Source organism: Geotrypetes seraphini, chromosome 6 (assembly GCF_902459505.1).
Source record: "Geotrypetes seraphini chromosome 6, aGeoSer1.1, whole genome shotgun sequence".
NCBI lineage: Eukaryota > Metazoa > Chordata > Amphibia > Gymnophiona > Dermophiidae > Geotrypetes > Geotrypetes seraphini.
Genome location: NC_047089.1, coordinates 179,024,940 through 179,044,269, shown reverse-complemented (window position 1 = coordinate 179,044,269; position 19,330 = coordinate 179,024,940). Strand labels below are relative to the sequence as shown.

The 19,330-nt window shown below is 40.0% G+C and overlaps 1 protein-coding gene across 8 annotated transcripts in view; it reads left to right on the top strand.

The window, feature by feature from the left end:
- The window catches only part of GPAT2 (glycerol-3-phosphate acyltransferase 2, mitochondrial), a 137,465-nt gene extending 118,135 nt beyond the window's left edge, over positions 1-19,330 (top strand). For all 8 annotated transcript variants that reach the window (XM_033947452.1, XM_033947451.1, XM_033947450.1 and 5 more), the window contains 4 exons: positions 7,575-7,695; positions 17,759-17,824; positions 18,270-18,325; positions 18,701-19,330. In XM_033947452.1, the coding sequence (XP_033803343.1) occupies positions 7,575-7,695; positions 17,759-17,824; positions 18,270-18,325; positions 18,701-18,820 (363 nt within the window). In that variant the 3' untranslated portion in view covers positions 18,821-19,330. The remainder of the gene's footprint in view (positions 1-7,574; positions 7,696-17,758; positions 17,825-18,269; positions 18,326-18,700) is intronic.

Here is a 19,330-nt window from a genome sequence, read left to right as displayed (position 1 = left end):
TGGGAGCAGATGTCTTTCGATCTGATGGTGTCAACCGGCAACATGAAAGTCTTTCAGTAATTCAGCCGCAGATTCAGCCTGGCAAGTGCTCTAGTACAACCTTGGCCCACACAGGGGCTCCTATATGTGTTTTCCCTGCAGCCGGGTCATTCAAAGAATAGCGGAACATTTCATTCTGGTAGTTCTCGTAACACCAAACTAGCTGTGACACCCCTGGTATGCAGATCTAGTTTGGCCAAAGCAGGATAATTGTCTCAGGTTGCAGCCACTTCTAGATCTTCTGTCAGATGGAACAAGTGCAGTGGAAAGTCTGGATTACTTTGGACTGAACAGCAAGGCTCTTTAGCGTGCAGCATTAGAGCGCAAAGGGTATTTAGAGGAGGTTATTGCTATCCTACTACAAGCCAAAAAGCCAGCGACATTCATGGCTTGTGCTAAGGTGTGGAAGACATTTTCAGTACTGGAGTGCGATGCAGATAGTGGAGCCGTTTGAGGCCCCAATTTCAGCTGTCCTGGTGTTTCTCCAGAAAGGGCTCTGGAAGGGCCTGTAATGGGTTTTCTCAAGGTTCAGATGGCAAGCCTCTCGTGCTATTGCTAGCAAAAAAGAAAAGGGATTCATAGCTTCTCATCCTGATATAGCCAGATTCTTTGAGGGAGCGTTACATTTGCATCCTCCCATGAGACGACCATTTCCAACATGGAGCCTTAACATTGTCCTGCAGACCCCGTGGTAGGGCTCCATATGAACCTTTACAGAAGGCGTCGCTAATGGATCTCACTGCAAATATGGTTTTTCTGGTAGATATTGCCTCAGCAAGAAGTGTGTTGGAACTGCAGGCCTTTCCTCTGGTTTACAGAGGCTGGTGTCACTGCACAATGTGCCTTCCTTCCTGCTGAAAGGGGTGTCAGCATTTCATGTAAATCAGAAAGTCCAGTTGCCAGGATTTTCCTCCACTGGAGGAAAACAGCAGGATAAGAATTGGCGTTGCTGGATGTCAGGAGAGTTCTTCCCCATTACGTTTTGTCTGTCCGGCTATCTCTTTGTATTGACAAGCTGTAATTGCCTAGGAAAGACAGCCTCCAGGGCTACTATTTCCAGATGGATTCACATGGCTGTTGTTACTGCATACACTGGCAGTGGTAAACAGCCTCTGATTTCATGAAGGCACATTCCACAAGAAGTGCGACTTTTGTCATGGACAGAGTCCTGGACTGTATCGCTCAAGGAGAATTGTAGGGCAGCTACAAGGACCATGATCCATGCTTTTATGAACTTTTACAATAGGATGCAGCTTTTGGGTCTTCAGTGTTTCAAGCAGGCTCCTCTGTCTCACCCTAGATTCAGGTGACTACTTTGATATGTCCTTATAGTTAATTACTGTACCCTTTGCACTGGAAAGGAAGATTAGGTTCTTACCTCAATAATCTTCTTTTCAGTAGAAGGGTACAGTAGTTTGGATGGCCTGCCCTCTCAGAGTATGCCTGCTTGAAGTATGTTATTTTGTGGAGTTCCAGATGCTTGTCTTCAGGCAGTCAAGAGGTAAAGAAATGTTCTTGGGATGCCCATCTAACAGAGATGAAAAGTGATACAATAATTCTCTATACTAAAAGCTTATAAGAAGCAAACTTGACTTATCATGGAGTTCCTGTGTCTTCCTTGTTATTTCTCCTATTTAAAAGTCATCCATTGCTTTGGTACAAACTGAGGGATAAGGGCACTGTCCAGGTACCCAAAGAGGCGGAGTGGAAGAATCTGATGCCTTCTGCAGATTTCCCGTGGATAGGAGGATAAAACCTATGATTCAGACTACTGTACCTCATGTTCAGTAATTTTCAAATCCAAGCTCAAGGTAAGTTACATACACATATATGTGACTTATTTCTCTGTCAAAGTGGAGTTACAATTGAAGTGGTACCTGAGATAATAGAAGGTGAAACATGACCAAAGTCATGAGATGTGTTGCTGGGAGAAACAGGATTTGAATTCTGACTTCATAAGAACTGCCATATTGGGTCAGACCCCAGGTCCATCAAACCCAGTATCCTGTCTCCAATAGTAGCCAACCCAGGTCACAAGTACCTGCTAAGATCCCAAAGAGTAAAACATAATTTATTCTGCTTATGCCAGGAACAAGCAGTGGATTTCCCTACATTAATTTCAATAATGGCTTACGGACTTATTTTTTTAGAAAGTTATCCAAACTTTTTTTTAACCTGCCAAGATCACTGCTTTTACCACATTCTCTGGCATCAAATTCCAGAGTTTAATTACATGTTGAGTGAAGAAATATTTTCTCCTGTTTGTTTCAAATCCACTACTTATTAGCTTCATTACATGCCCCCTAGTATTTTGGAAGAGTAAACAAGCAACTCACATATACCCCTGCCCACCGGTGACATCACTGGTGGCGTGGAGATTGAAAAACAGGGGCTCCAAGCTGGAGTATTGTTGGAAGAGTAAATAAGTGACTTGCATCTACCCCTGCCCACTGGTGACATCACTGGTGGCGTGGAGATTGAAAAACAGGGGCTCCAAGCTGGAGTATTGTTGGAAGAGTAAATAAGTGACTTGCATCTACCCCTGCCCACTGATGACATCACTGGTGGCGTAGAAGTAGAAAAACAGGGGCTCCACTCCGGGAGAAACTAGTATGCCTGGAAGTTCTGCTGATGTTTGTTTGCTGTTACCACCTGATGCTGTCTCCCTTTTTTCCTGGGGTAATCATCTTTGGAAGCCTGCTACCTGGATCAAATTTCCCCGCCCACTGGTGACATTGTTGGTGGCATGGAGGTTGAAAAACAGGGGCTCCACACTGGAGGGCTCATGTTGACAAAGGAGCATGACTAAGGAGCTCTTTAGTTTGCTCCTTTGATTGATACTTTGGGTGAGACTTTGGATAAGATCATTTGCTTAGATATTTTTTTGATTACTTGTAATGTGTAAAATATTTGTAATAATTGGGCAGGGCTGGTATGGGTTGCTGTCAGTGCAATCCTACAGAGGGGACAACAAATGTGGTAGGACATTGTGCCTGATCGATTGGATCCGCTGTAGACAGTTTCATTACTTGGAGGTTTGAAGATAGGACTTTCGAATTCCCATGTCAATTTATGATACAATGAGAAATAATAATTTAGATATCTTAGGTGTAACAGAATCTTGGTTGGAGGAATCAGATATTTCATTGGTGAAGCAGAGTTGCCCACAGAAGTTTGAGGATGGGCATGTTGAGGGTTGAAAAGAGAGGGTGGGGTTTTATTAATATTTCGTCAAAACTTAGTTTTTAAAAAGAGTTATCAAGAAACAATTGATGTATTAGTATTGGTAACTGTGCGTTTACTGTATGTTTGGTTTATTGCCTGCCAGATGCTCTATTGGGCGATTGTTCTAATGTTTTACATTTTTTAATTTCTCTTTATGTAGATATATCAAAATTATTGGGAATTTTAATTTACCAATTGTACCTGGGATTTCTCTCACATATGCTAATTGAGGCTTTTGTTTCTCCGAATTTGCAAGAAATGATGGATTTGTCTACACATCAGGGGGACATGTTCTTGATTTGATATTTATCCCAAAAGAGACTGCTGTTTCAGCAAATGTGCAGGTTATTTCACAAGTGTGGACAGATCACTCTTCGTTGATTTTCAGTGTCAGTGTGAATGATAACAGGATTATGTCAAAAGACTAATGAAAAAATAAAGAGGAACGTGAATACTGAGACACCATGGTTTGGTACAGGTTTAGTAAGTTTCAAGTTTAATGGAGATTTGATTAATCGCTTAATCATAATTCTAAGCGATGTACATAATAATAAAATTACAAAATGTGGGGAACAATACAATAAATAACAAAAATCAGGTCTGACAAGACTATTGACAAATGTAACAAAACTAAGAACATAAGGGAAGAGAGGGATAAGAACTACAAATTATTTAAAAGTTAAAGAGACATATAAGGGAGATACAGAAGGAAAGGGAAGTTAAAAATTACTTCAATAAAATTAGAGAGAAAAAGTAAAATTGGTTGGAAAATTAAATGGCAAATTTTCAAAGGCGTCTTTAAAAAGAAAGCTCTTTAGTTTACTTTTGAATTTTTCTAAGTTGTGTTCTTCCCTCAAGTGAATAGGAAGTGAATTCCAAGTTTGGGGGGCTGTAACAGAAAAAATCAATTGCCGTCTAGTGTTAATAATTCTAAGAGAGGGAATCGTCAGCAAGTGCTGTTCAGTAGATCTTAACGTTCTATTGGAAGTATATGGAATTAATAACTTATAAATGAAAGCTGGAGTTTTGTAAAGAAGGGATTTGAATGTGAGCAAACATAGTTTATATGTTATCTGGAAGCCAGTGCGCTTTATTGAGAAGCCAGTGCGCTTTATTGAGTACAGTCATAACACGAATTGCGGATGTGACTAGTGTAAACAAGAGACGTTGATATTAAAGAGTCATGTTTGATAAAGCTGAATGACTATAAAGTGACAATTATAAGAGAAAGAAATGAGTATTATCAGAATAAATTGAAAAATTCAATGAATAAATTGAGGTTCTGTTGTGTTTACTGCAGATGAATTTAGTGTATTTTTTTGAGGCAACGATTAAGAACATTCTGGCTGCCATCCAATTGGTGTATAAGAAAGAAGAATTTCAGTTGGACAATGTGTTAAGGGATGAATTTCAGGTTGTAGACCAGAAGCAGGAGATGCTTGTCACCTATTCTGTGTAGGGATATGGGGACGATGGTTACATCTGTGATTACAAACATGGTGAATTTGATGCTGAGTGAAGGAGTGCTCCTAGGGCCACTGAAGGTTGCAACTATTCAGCCAGTCCTTAAAGATCCTTAATTGGGCTCTGATTAGATAGTTAACTTTAGACCCATTTCTGTATTGCCTACTTATAAAAACAGTTGAAAAAGTTGTATACTCGTATCATCAGCTAGGTAAGTACTTAACAGCAGTGTAATGTATTGGATGTGCATCAATATGCCTTCTGTAAGGCTCAGAGTACAGAGTTGTTGCTGATGGCCACATTGGATGAACTTTGTTGTGGATTTGACAGAGGATTTAAATATTTGATGGTTTTTGGATATTTCCACAGTGTTTGATACATTGAATTATGATATTTTGTTAAAATGGTTTTTTGATTGTGGTCTAAGAGTAACAGTTTTACAGTAGCTTGAATCTTTTCTGAAAGGTAGAGCACAGGAGGTAAGCATGGGAAGAAACTTTTTGAAGTGTAGGGAGGTGTGGGTACAGTTATTCTGCAGTCTTATTTAACCTGTACCTGATTCCCTTGGGTAAGCTGATGAAACAACAAGGTATATCATATAGACTATATGCTGATGATATACAATTTTTCTTCTCCATTGAAGGAACATTATTGCAAGCAGTGATGAGACTGGGTGCATCTGGTGAGTGGCCTAAGGGTCTGATTGGCCCAGACACATAAAGTTCCATCCATAGGAGGGGCCTTAAACAACCTGGGCCAATCAGAGCCTCAGACCCCTGCCTGGTGCATCCCAGGATGCACCGGGAAGGGGAAGGCCCGCCATTTTGAAAAGGCAGGCCAGCTGGCCAGAGGGAGTAGGCACTCTGGCCAGCCATCTGAAAATAAGGTAAGGGAGGGTCATTGGAGGCACAGGGAGGGGATTGTGTGGCGGCGGGAGAGCATGGGCAACTCTCCCACTGCTGAGGGGAGTTGGGGGGCTGGGTAGTTAGGCAGGAGAGAGTGGCATCTCTCCCACTGTGGGGATGGGGTGTCAGTGGGCAGGAGAGATTGGGCATCTCTCCCGCTGCCAACCAACACTCCCCCAACTCCCCTCGGCAGCAGGAGTCATTGGGTATTGGGGAGGCGTGTTGGTTGGCTGTGGGAGAGACAGCATCTCTCTCGCTGCCGGTGGTGTGTGTTGGTTATAATGCACAGTCAAAACACACGCCATAAAGATTCACTTTTAATAGTGCTGTCACTGTACCGGTACCCCTGGACTAGTTGCTGATTCAAAAGCCAGTGCCACTGTTCGAGAATGATTCGGCGATTTTTAAGAATCCACCAGAGTGCTCATTTCAATGTTGAAGAGCCAATTTGCATAGTAGTGGTGGAGATTGCTAGAAAACTCGCTAAAGACTGAGATAATCCATTTTGATAATCTGACGCTAAAATGCTTGCAGGCTAAACTGTCGGGAACCAGTTTAGCAACTGTGTTAAATTTTTGAGAATCTGGGCCCTAAATCCGTTTCATGGGCGGTGACTCCTAGTATGGAACCCTGTATTAGAGAATGACATGGGGAAAAATTTGTCCTCGTCAGCTTGGTCCCCATCCCCACCTCCACCCCTACAAACAAGCCTTGAATAGTTCTATACTGAACTTATTTTGTTAAAGTATAAAAAGAAATAATGTTCTGTACAATTGTCATTTTATAATTCAAAGTTCTGGCTACCGAACTAGAGAAAGAGATGTTCAGCTGGCAAGGCTTTGCTTATAAATGTTTATCAACACAACTAATATACTACTTTATCCTAAAGCAAAAATAAAAAGAAATAGAAAAATTTTTTTTCTACCTTTGTTGTCTGGTTTCTGCTTTCCTCATCTTCTCTTCATTCAATTCCTTCCATCCACTACCTTCTTTCTGCCTCTTCCATATGCTGTTACTGTGCCTCTCCCATCTCTCTCTCTTTCCCCCCCCCCAATTGGTCTGGCACCCATCTTCTTCTCTCCGCTTCCCCCCCTCAGATCTGGTATTTTGTCTCCCCAATCCAGCTTCCGGCATGTGCCTTTTTTTTTCTTTACCCCCTCCTTCTATCCAATTCCCTTCAGTGTTTGTTTCACTCTCTCCTACCCACTTTCCTTCAGCATCTTCTCCAACTCTCTCTTCCCCATTTCCATATTCTCCCCATTTCCCTTTAGTGTCTGTTCCAACACCCTTTGCACGGTCCAGCAGCCTCCCTCCCGCTTGCCCTGGTCGAGCATCTCCCTCCTTTTCCCTTACCTTCACCGGAGCCTTGAATTTGCGTGCGGCTCCCGGAAAGTCCTCCTTTGATGCAACCGGAAACAGGAAGTTGCATCAGAGGAGGACTTTCCGGCAGCAACATGCGACTTCAAGGCTTGTTAAGAGAAAATTAAAATAAGCCAGCGAAGGGAAGGGGGGGAGGGAAGGAGATGCCCGGACCGCGATTGGAAGGAGGGAGGGGGCTTCTGACCGTGCAATTGGAGATTTTGCGCACATTTCCTCAGTTAACTGCGGGGACAAGGCCATTCTCCGCTCCACGGGGCGGTGAATGGCCTTGTGCCTGTACCCACAGCGACCATTTTTTTTATGTCCCCGTTTTGGCGGGTTAACAGTCACCGTGTCATTCTCTACCCTACAACACATAGCTTCCCTGTTGTTCTAACCACTAGGTTCTTTTTCAGTATTTGTGCCTTGCTTGTTCTTCACTATTGTCTTTCTTATCTTTCTTTCATGTGTGTTTCTCCTGGTTGTGTTTCATGAGTGTGTCTTGCTGTTTCCCTCTTCTAGGATTTTCTATGTTTTGGTGTCTTCTGTCCTGAACTTCTCCTATTTCCCTTTACTATACAGGTTGGTGAGACAGAGAGTTGCCCTGATTTCTTCTCATTCCTGTGCCATCTTTTGAGACCCATCCTGAAAATATATGCAAGAACTGCAGCTTTCCTGAATGAACCGATCTCAGGCAGAACAGGTGCATTCCAAGGGTGTTTGTATAAATTCTTATTCAAGATATGATTGAAGTCTACAAAATCCTGAGTGAAGTAGAACGGGTACAAGTGGATTGATTTTTCACTCCGTCAAAAATTACAAAGACTAGGGGACACTCGATGAAGTTACAGGGAAATATATTTAAAACCAATTGGAGGAAATATTTTTTCACTCAGAGGATAGTTAAGCTCTGGAACGCATTGCCAGAGGATGTGGTAAGAGCGTAGATGGTTTTAAGAAAGGTTTGGACAAGTTCCTGGAGGAAAAGTGTATAGTCTATTATTGAGAAAGACACGGGAGAAGCCACTGCTTGTCCTGTATCGGTAGCGTGGAATATTGCTACACCTTGGGTTTTGGCCAGGTACTAGTGACCTGGATTGGCCACCGTGAGAACGGGCTACTGGGCTTGATGGACCATTGGTCTGACCCAGTAAGGCTATTCTTATGTTCTTATATTTGTCAGTACTGGGATCTTGAAAGAGGCTGTGTTTTTAAGTAAAGAGTAATGAATAGTACTGAGTCCAGATAATCATCACCCTTTGGTGACAGTATGATGTTAGATTTAACTGGAGAGCTTCCCAGAAAAAGGAACCAGAAAGCTCTGGTCCTCATTTTGTGGATCTCCCCCCCATCCCCCCGTGCTGTAAGTTAAATTGAAAGAGAAGTTCCAAGAGTATGCTATATCGTATCTCCACTAATAAATTCAACCCTAGGTCCTATGGTGCTGGTGTTATGACATCACCAATTTTGTTTAAGATATGGCTTCTAATCCTTGGATTTAGTGATTGTATATAGACCCCCCCCCCCAACCCCTGATAGAGTAATTTCTTTTCTGATGTTTAAAGGTAAGGTGTAAGTCTCTTAAGTTCCATCATCAAGAGTTAGTGGAGCTTATTATACCAGTGCAATGACACTGTGCTCTGTGTCCAATATTGGAAAATACTTTTTCCAATAATATTACCTCTAAATCAGAACCCCATATGGACAACAAACCTGCCCTCTGCAACACTAACAGGCTTAAATTTCACACACACACAAGCCAATCACACAACAGGAAGTAACAGGGAAAAAGAAAGGAAAGAAAGGTGGAGAAAAAGCCTCAGTTCAGCTTCATCTGGCAAAAAAACTCCACCTTTCAAGGCTAACCCTGTACTCCAAAATATAGAACCAGTAGAAAAAGCTCTATGGTAGCCTGCAGGGAGATGTTACAAAACACACCGGGACACACAGCCCTCAGTTGTGAAAAAATGGGTAAATCAGCACTGTAGCAAAGTAGTCCAGGATTCAGCATGGAACACAGCAAAAAAAGAGAACAACTTAGCTGCTTCGGCATCCAGGATCTCTCAGTCCTTCACCTCCTGGGCCCTGCAGCCACTGAACCCGATGGGGAACCCTCCGTTTCGCTCTGATTGCTGCGTCAGGAGTTTCAACTTCACTGCTTCTCATATGCTCTATCCAGACCCACCAAGCTCTTCAGGCTCTCACACCATTTCACAGAACAATACCGGTGCTAAGACACTCCACAGCCTCCAGCTAGAAATAGCACACAAGCTCCACCTCCAGACACGATCCACCAATCACAGGCATTCAAACACCAAAGAAGGCCTTCCACTCAATCCGGGCATTCAGTCCCACAAGCTGAACAGATTGCAGAGTGAAAATCCATTTTTACTCTTTCTGCCAGAGTAAACGCCTCCAATTCCCCCGGCGAGCAGGGTAAGCAATGTGTTCAATTACTGTGCAACGTAGAGCTCCAAATTCATGATTAGCTTCCAAACAGTGTGTCACCAATGGCTCCTCCAACCTCCGAGTGTGCAGACAGGACCTGTGCTCAATTATTCTGGTCTTGAATTGACGATAAGTGTGTCCCACATAGATCATAGAACAGGGACACACTATAATATAAACCACCCCCTCTGTTCTACATGAAGTGGCACTTCGTAGTTTGTAAACTTTACCAGTCTTAGGGTGCACAAACCTGTCAGACTCAATCATTACAGGACACACTGAACACTGACCACAACTTCTGTGGCCCCCTGTAGTCCCCATGTCCAGAACAGACAAAGAAGGTCTCAAAACATTAGGGCTAAGTATATCACTAAGGTTCCGATTACGCCCATAAGAAAATAAAATCTTTCCTTTCTTTTTCCCTGTTACTTCCTGTTGTGTGATTGGCTTGTGTGTGTGTGAAATTAAAGCCTGTTAGTGTTGCAGAGGGGAGGTTTGTTGTCCATATGGGGTTCTGATTTAGAGGTAATATTATTGGAGTTTAACTGACCCTTTTCCTGAGAGTATATGTATTAGTGGGACTAAAATACTTTTTCCCCCACAATGGATTCTTTCATCTCCCAAACCCTGGGTCCCTTATCCTTGACTTTAAGACTGATAGTTGCCCTAACAGTCTCCCACCTGGGTGAAATGCTATGGTTTGATTCAATATACATTATAGATATCTAATTAGTGATTTCCAGAAGTCTGCAATTGAAATACACCCACACATGACATGTATAAATGAGTTAGGTTTTCTATGGCATTTCACACATAGGGCTGAGTCAATTCTTCCCATGTAATATAGTCTGTTCTGAGAGAGAAACTTGATAAAATATTCTGTATTGACATTCCCTCAATTCTGCAGAGCTCACTCAGTTTGGTATGAAGTGTAAGAATCTCAATAGATCTTTTGCTTCTACAGCGTGTGCCAAGTCTGTACTCCATTTAGACACTATTCTTGAAAGATCTTTCTGCGGCATACCTAACAATACATTTTTAAGAATGAGTGATATTGAGGGAAGGTCGCCTGTTGGTGTCAAGTAAGTCCTGTAAAGTAGCATCCACTTCTAACTTCAATGAGGAAGCAGGCAAAGATTGGATGTAACTGTCGATTAGCAAATCTGTCCACTAAGGTCAAGGAGGATCCCTGTAAAACCTCCAATCTGCACTCTATTGTTAAAACATATTTAAATAGGCTTAAGCACTTTGTTCTCAGACTCCACTATCATAAGTATCACAGTAAGCTGATTCAGCTCTTAAGTAATTTTTAAAAAAGATTTAAGTAAAATTAGAAATACCTTCTCCATTATTCAAAATATCTGCCCTCGCTATCACAGAGGATTGAGAACAGGGATAGAAGGGATACAGTGAACTGGCAGAATAAGACCTAAGACACAGATATCCCTTATCCATCCCAGATGGTGCACAATGGCTAGAAATTATGTGATCTGTTGTTATCATATGAGGATGTTTGAACATTGGCTGATATAATTTCATATAATCAAATCAGAGAGGAGTCACAAAAGTGCAGAGGCCTGGATTTCAGCCATATTGACCATTAAAATGGGGAAGAACCTTTAGGAGGTGCTGACAGAGTGGAAGGAGGAACATAAATATGGAGTTTGGGAAAACATAGTTATAGGAGAAGCAACCCATTACAGTATATATGCACATCTACCCAAATTGAACAGTTATAGACAGACTGCATGGGCCATTTTTAATATCCGTTTGCCATCATTTTAGTATGGTACTGAGGTGTAGAGGGAGCATCTGCCCTAGGTAGAAAAGGGAGATGAGGCATGTACAGGATGAGGCAGTGGATGGAGAGGAGTTGAGATGATTCCTAGCTAAGCACAGGAAGCAAAGTGTGTACAGAACTTGAGTCGTGGCGCGTGGCTAGCGTGCTCGTTATGGGACGATATTGAGGTCAGAAGCATGATAGTGCAGTATTTTTGTAGCGCCAGTTTTTCATATGATTCTGGGTAATTCTAGTTAGAGAAAATTCTGTGTTAGTTAAGGACCACGCCCAAATAGAAGCGTACGGAAAAACAGGTGAATAAAAATTTTAATATAATGTAGCTAAGGCCAGAAGAAAAAACACACTAAAGATTAATATAAGGAAAAGAATGGTGTTTTTTTGTGTACTTTGCTGTTGAACTAAATCATGGTGGAAATCATGGTGGAAATCATGATTACATGGAGGTTCTTTTGTATGTACTATGACTGTCCTGTCTTAGGCCAGCATCTTGTGCCAGTGAATAGTTTCTGTTCTTTGTTCAGCTTCCCGCCTTTAGCCTCGTGGTTCTAATTGAAAACAGATGTGCTCAGGCTAGTTAGGAAAAGCATATCAGATTCCATATTCCAAACTGAGATATAAAATGTATGAAGTATGAATGGCCAAAATATGAATGAAATTATGAATGTTTGGGGCCCATGAATGTAATATGTGATGATATGATTGTGGAAATATAAATGGTTTATGTTTATAAGCAGAAACATTAAGAAAAAATCTTAAGCATAACATCTGGAAGTAATTAGAGTCAGTCTCAAGAATAGGGAGAAGGGGGGCATTGGAAGCCCATGCTTCAGGAAGAGGAGAGGGGGATTTAACCCCCCCTTTTTCTCCTGAGTAAGATTTCTGTGTAAGGCTGTGCAATTTGAATCTGTCAGCTTAGGAGTTTTTTTTTTCCTTTAAGGCTCAGAACTTGTCAGCATGGAAGGACTGAGAATTTACCATGTTAATAATTGTGAATTCTTTTGAATGTTAATGTTAATTCAGAAATCATCTGAAACTTTGACTAACTTTTAAACATGGAGGAATGTTTCTTTGTTTAAACTTTAAGACCACCCAGAGAAATGTTATTGGTCGTCAAACTTGATGATGTCACTAAACCAAAAGTTATATAATAGACTGTAATGAGATAGAAAGACGAGACCATTGTGAGAAGGCCAGCCTTTGGCCACGATGATGATCTCCCATGAGCGCAACGTAAGCAATTATGCTATTCTTTTGATCTAATAATGGGAAAATAGAACCAATAATTCAATAAATCCTGGTTATAATTTTAAAACCTTGCGCTGGTGTCATTTTGCATGTAGAATTATTTTCAAACCTGAAGCTTTCACAAATGGCGTCAATGCCCCATGCTCAATTGGTGCCGAAACCCGGGAACTAGCTAATTTGACGCCTTGAAAAAGCTTATAGGTTATTCATGGAAACTCTAGGAGCTCTGGAGATTTCGCATGGTTGTGTAACAAAAGGTAGTCACAGGTTGACTGGCTGCGCAGGAATATGGCGGAAATTAGAGATAAAACGGGACCGGAAAACTGGAAAATTTGCTGGCATTTTTCCATCTGGCTTTTAAACTGAGCAGTGCCCGTCTGAAAGAAGAAAAAAGTGCCCAGTAGAGAGCAGGTCTCCTCTGTGAACGTAAGTTTTTGCTTGTTTGAAAATGCGTTATTAAGTTTGAAGAAAAAAAAAACAAATTTGTTCTTTCCTGCTGTGTGTCTAAGCTTTGTCTCTGAACTAACTTGTTTCTCTCTGTGAAAAAGAAAACTGTCTGTTTTAATCTGACTTTGAAAAGTTTCCCTCACCCGTCTCTTTGTTTGAAAAAACGGGCTGAGGGCACCCCCTCCTTCTTTTTCTCCCTCAGTGCATTTTCAGTGCCTATCTGAAGTAACTACTTTGAAAAGAAAAAAGAAATTGTGTTTCTCAGCTTTGTCTTTCTAAACTCCAGTTCTGTCGTGCTCTGCCCTAACTTTTTCTCTTGTCTCTGGAAAAAGAAAAATAAAGTTAATGGCTTCCCGTTCCCTTCAGTCTCCTTTGTTTGAAAGAGCGGGCTGCAAATGGGGGATTTTCACCCCCACCTTTTTCCTCCCTCGATACCTTCCACAGAGCTATCACGTGAGGAAAGAGGGGGAGGGAATAGCAGCAATGGAGTCCTTTGTCTCGGGGCTACAGATTTCCAACAGGTATTTGCTTATCTCGGAGCAAGTCTGTTTTGCATATTAAAAGGGTTTATTGAGAACTGGTAGTTTAGCAAGACATGAGAATCCTATGTATCCGTGGCTTAAATTTGTTTCCGATGTAGTAGAAAAAAGATTCAATGTGGTCTCTCTCCGATAAAACTTTAACAGGGAAATGCATGCAGGTTGGAGTTCCGATCAGCCGGGTAATTGTTTAGTAAGGCACTTGAAGTTAATTCAAAGTGGTTTTGATGTCGAGAAGTTGAATATGTTGATTTAAGTTCAAAATGCAGTGTATTGGGAGAGCAGAGTTTACATAGCTAAGTGATCCCTGCTGTGTTAGGAACAATGGAGGTACTTTGGGAGAGTTTCAGAAGCTGTTTGTAGCCTAAGGGCTCAGTACAAGATGCATTCTAGAAAAAAAAAAAAGACGTTATGTAGCTTGAATTTTTCCCTTGTTCCTTTATATTTTAAAAAGGTTATTAGAATGTTGGAAGAACAGAACTGTAATTGGAAAGTGATTTTTAAACGAGATGGTTAAGTGAAAAGGAAAAGAAAGTTAAATGTCTGGCGATTTTAAAGCTGTAGAACGAACGTACAAGAATGTGGAAGAAAGTTTTGTGAGACGTGTTAAGGAAGGATGTGCTATGAATTATGACCTGATTGTAAGGGATCTGATATGGAGAAGTTCGATAGGGAAGATGAGAGAAGAGAAAAGAATTCTGCTGGACTTGGGAATGAAAGGATAATTTTGTGGAAAAGAAAAAGATTTATTCCAAAAAACAGATACCATGCTTAAAAGCAGGCAAGTGTGCATAAGGGAAAAATAAAATCCCTGCCTTTATATTTCTATCTCAGTGTTTCAAATTAATTTTGAATATGAATTTTTGTGCCCCTGCATGGTTTATAAAGTATTTTTAAACTTGTGCATTGCCTGAAATGTATGATTAGGGAGTAATTAAATTTAAATGCATTTTAAAATTAAATTGGAAAGTTTAAAATAAAAAGATTAACAAAAATAGAGGTTAAGTACCTATATTTTTTTGAAAATCGAAATAAATGTGAAACAAAGGGCTTGCTAACTTAGTTAACTTAAAAGAACAATTATAATAAACTTTTATGTAAGTGGATGAATTCGGAATTGAAATTTTGCTTACTTTTTACAAGTAAGCTCTTCAGGATAGGAACCTAATAAAGAATATGGAATTGAGAATAATTCCCTGATGTTAGAAAAAAAAGAAAGTCTAATTTTACCTATTTAATCTGTATGTTTTGTGTTTCAGTTAAGAACCTTCTTTGAATCTTTTCAACAATTCTACACAGAAGACTCTGCAATACAAGAATTTTGCAGAGGGGATAAAGTGCCATATGTTTCTCTTTTCTTTGTTCTTTTGTTAATGAACATGTGCTTTCCTTCCAGGATTTACACTGACCAGCAGTACCACATACCACCACTAGAGCTGTGGAGAACACAGAAAAAGAAAAAAAAAAAAAAAAAATTCCGATGCTGAATTTTCGGCGGGAATTTCAGTGTTCCTTTGTCTTCAACTAATAGACTGTTACCTTTCAGTTGTACCAGTACCAGTAAAGAAAAGCAGTTCCATAGTTACAGAAAAGCCAAGCTTGAATTATGAAAACGTTGCAGCATGAACTTTTTAAAGCCATGATTTAAATTTCACTGAAATTAATTTAGAGACTCCGACCTTACAAGTTGCTAAAACTATTTGCAAAAGACATTTCTGGACTCATATAAAAAATTTTGAACGAAAAAACAGACTTTATCTTAAACCACGTTACTTTAAATCATTTCATTTGAATTAGGCTTCTGAACTTTAATTATGCTTTTGCATAATTTCATAGACTTATTCTGATATTGTATTAACAACTGTATTTTCTTTATCATTGTTTTCATGCATTGTTCTCAGAAAATATTTTGTGTATCCTGTATTTTAAATTTTATTTCATGACTGTATTTCTATACACAGTGGCAGCTTCTAAGCTGTAACACAGTGCCACAATATTGTTTAATTGGGTTTAACAGCTAATATCATCAGTCCTTTTAATGATTTTAATTTAAATTTGAGAAATGAGTTCCTGCAACACACACAGAAAAAGAAAACTTATATCTGATGTGCATGCATTATCTGCACATGAGTACATTTCCATATTAAGCATATATTTGGGTTTTCTTAACACTGTGCATTATTTTACACTTTATTGATTTAATTCCAAGATTTTATAACATAACACTTTTGAGCATAGGGACTAATTAAATTAGGTAATACTGAGGTTCTCTTTATCTTAGGGAAATCTAGGGTTCTATTTTTCTTTAGCTATACTTTCTCTAAATTTCTGACTTTTTAAACTTCAAAAGTACTGGAGTTTCATGAATACCTCTATGAATAAAACAACAGACGTCTCTGCTCTAGGACTGTACTTGCACCTAGAACAGACACTGTCTAACTACCACTGGAATGGTAAGTTTCCTGTATGGTATGGCTTAAGCAGCAACTTACATAAATGTACACGTAAATGGGTTTTATCTAGAATAGTGGATGGGATTTGCTTGCATTCTCACTAGAGAATTCAAGTAAGCTTTGGGTAAGATCTTCTAGGCACCTGCCGTTGCAGGCCTAGGTAGTACATTTTTCTGGCTTTTGCTATCTAATTGGCATTTAAAAGAATATACTTGCACAGACACACTGATCCATAAGAAGAACCGTACCCTGAGTGAACCCCAGCGCCACAGATAAGACAACGAGCTCAATTATGAATATTACTTCATAAATTCAGTAATATCCAAGAGGGGAATGAGTCGTGGCGCGTGGCTAGCGTGCTCGTTATGGGACGATATTGAGGTCAGAAGCATGATAGTGCAGTATTTTTGTAGCGCCAGTTTTTCATATGATTCTGGGTAATTCTAGTTAGAGAAAATTCTGTGTTAGTTAAGGACCACGCCCAAATAGAAGCGTACGGAAAAACAGGTGAATAAAAATTTTAATATAATGTAGCTAAGGCCAGAAGAAAAAACACACTAAAGATTAATATAAGGAAAAGAATGGTGTTTTTTTGTGTACTTTGCTGTTGAACTAAATCATGGTGGAAATCATGGTGGAAATCATGATTACATGATTACATGGAGGTTCTTTTGTATGTACTATGACTGTCCTGTCTTAGGCCAGCATCTTGTGCCAGTGAATAGTTTCTGTTCTTTGTTCAGCTTCCCGCCTTTAGCCTCGTGGTTCTAATTGAAAACAGATGTGCTCAGGCTAGTTAGGAAAAGCATATCAGATTCCATATTCCAAACTGAGATATAAAATGTATGAAGTATGAATGGCCAAAATATGAATGAAATTATGAATGTTTGGGGCCCATGAATGTAATATGTGATGATATGATTGTGGAAATATAAATGGTTTATGTTTATAAGCAGAAACATTAAGAAAAAATCTTAAGCATAACATCTGGAAGTAATTAGAGTCAGTCTCAAGAATAGGGAGAAGGGGGGCATTGGAAGCCCATGCTTCAGGAAGAGGAGAGGGGGATTTAACCCCCCCTTTTTCTCCTGAGTAAGATTTCTGTGTAAGGCTGTGCAATTTGAATCTGTCAGCTTAGGAGTTTTTTTTTTCCTTTAAGGCTCAGAACTTGTCAGCATGGAAGGACTGAGAATTTACCATGTTAATAATTGTGAATTCTTTTGAATGTTAATGTTAATTCAGAAATCATCTGAAACTTTGACTAACTTTTAAACATGGAGGAATGTTTCTTTGTTTAAACTTTAAGACCACCCAGAGAAATGTTATTGGTCGTCAAACTTGATGATGTCACTAAACCAAAAGTTATATAATAGACTGTAATGAGATAGAAAGACGAGACCATTGTGAGAAGGCCAGCCTTTGGCCACGATGATGATCTCCCATGAGCGCAACGTAAGCAATTATGCTATTCTTTTGATCTAATAATGGGAAAATAGAACCAATAATTCAATAAATCCTGGTTATAATTTTAAAACCTTGCGCTGGTGTCATTTTGCATGTAGAATTATTTTCAAACCTGAAGCTTTCACAAATGGCGTCAATGCCCCATGCTCAAACTGGGGGTTAGAAAGGAGATAAGGCATGACCAAGATGGAAAGGGAATCAAGAAGGTGAGGTGTTTCTTTGGTGGGGGATGGAAACAAATTAAGACCTATTGTTTTTTGGAATGGGAGAAAGCATGGCTCAGGGAAGGAGACCTTTTATATTTTCTAGGTGGGAGATGGAGATGAGGGTTGCATATGGCTCAGTAATGTTCCTTGTTTTTCCTCCCAGATGCAGAATATGAGAAACAGCTGGAACTGTTTTTGCAGAAGATGGCAAGAATAGATGGTTCCTATGGTGAGTTGTGCATGAAACTGAGTGGAGAAGGGTGTGTTAGTATTGTGTATGAAGTGAACTGCATATGACTGAGCCAGGAAGGGTACTGGAGGAAGTAGTATGCATACTGAGATTAATTCTTGTGTCTGGTTGAAGAAGAAAATGCTTGAGGGAGTATAGTGAGTGTACTGATATAAGTTGTGTGTAAGATGTAGGAGCTATTCATGAGGGGAATATAGGTACCAAGGTAATGTGAAAAACTGGGGCAATTATCAGGTTTCTGCAGGGAGGATGATATTAAGGTCAAGGTTAGGACAGTACATGCAGGGATTTTATTTTAAAATCTTCATGCATATTTTACCCTACATACTTTGCTTCTGTTGTAATCTTTCCTTAGAAATTTGGTTTGTAGGCTTGTGGGGACTGAAAATACCTCTATCCCACGTCTTTTTTGGTCCCTTTTTAGAATGTATGAATAGGAATCTGGTTGCAGTTGCAGTAAAAACATTCAAAGAACTTGGGGTAAGTATCTCTAGCACATCTGGTTTGGATGTGCCAAAATTCTGTAGAGCTTTACTAGGGTTCTTGAGCCCTGTTGCTTATGGATGTTGCAGTCCTGGGCCTATAACAATTTTCTTAAAATAAAAACATAGTATGTCAGGGGCCAGTGGGGAGTCCCCCCCTTCCACTCCACAGGGGGAAAAGGCAAGTTATAAAATAAAATGATGTCAGCAACCTGACAGAAAAACACCATGACTGGAGTCTTCTTTTAACTTCTACTTTTCCTTTCCATTCCTTTCTTCAGTCCTTATTTAGATGTATCTCACTCAGCTCTTTCTCTTACACACTACTTTTTTCCTCCTTCTCATTCTCTCATTTTGTTTTTATCACTTTTAGGTACTTCAGGAGAGCACAGGTGATGCCAAAGTGTCTCTGCACCTCTCTGAGACATTCTCTTCAGAAGAAAATCTTCACGTTCTAAGGACGTTCATCCAGCAGTTTATTTATGATGATTGACCCCCAGTTGGCCTCAAGATTCTGCCTGGGAGCAGGGTCATTTCATGAAGTGATAAAGTGACCAAAGTCTGACATTGGAGAAGACAGGATCCAGTTTATATTTGATTGCCAGTTCTCCCATGTCTGTGGACAGTAGACAAGTTCAGCATCCGCTGATTTAAATGTGGGAATCTATAAATATGAATCCTGATAAGAAAGTTGACGGTAGGCTACAGATGTACAGTTGTATAGGTAGATGTTGCCCAAACAGATTAACAAGAAGCAGCAAAAATATTTTGTTATTTTTCAACTGCTAAAACAGAGGGAACTCAGGGGAAGGGTATCGCAATAGAGAGAGACAGACTGGTGGGAAGATCGCTGGTGTCTCATGGAAAAAGACATGGAGTGGGGCAAGATTCCAGAGAAATGGATGGGGGAGAGTCACAGGGGCAGCAGAATGTGATATTGCGTTTAAAAAAAGATTGTTTTTATTTCTTTGCCCAGTTTGTGTTCTGAATAAACAATCAAGCA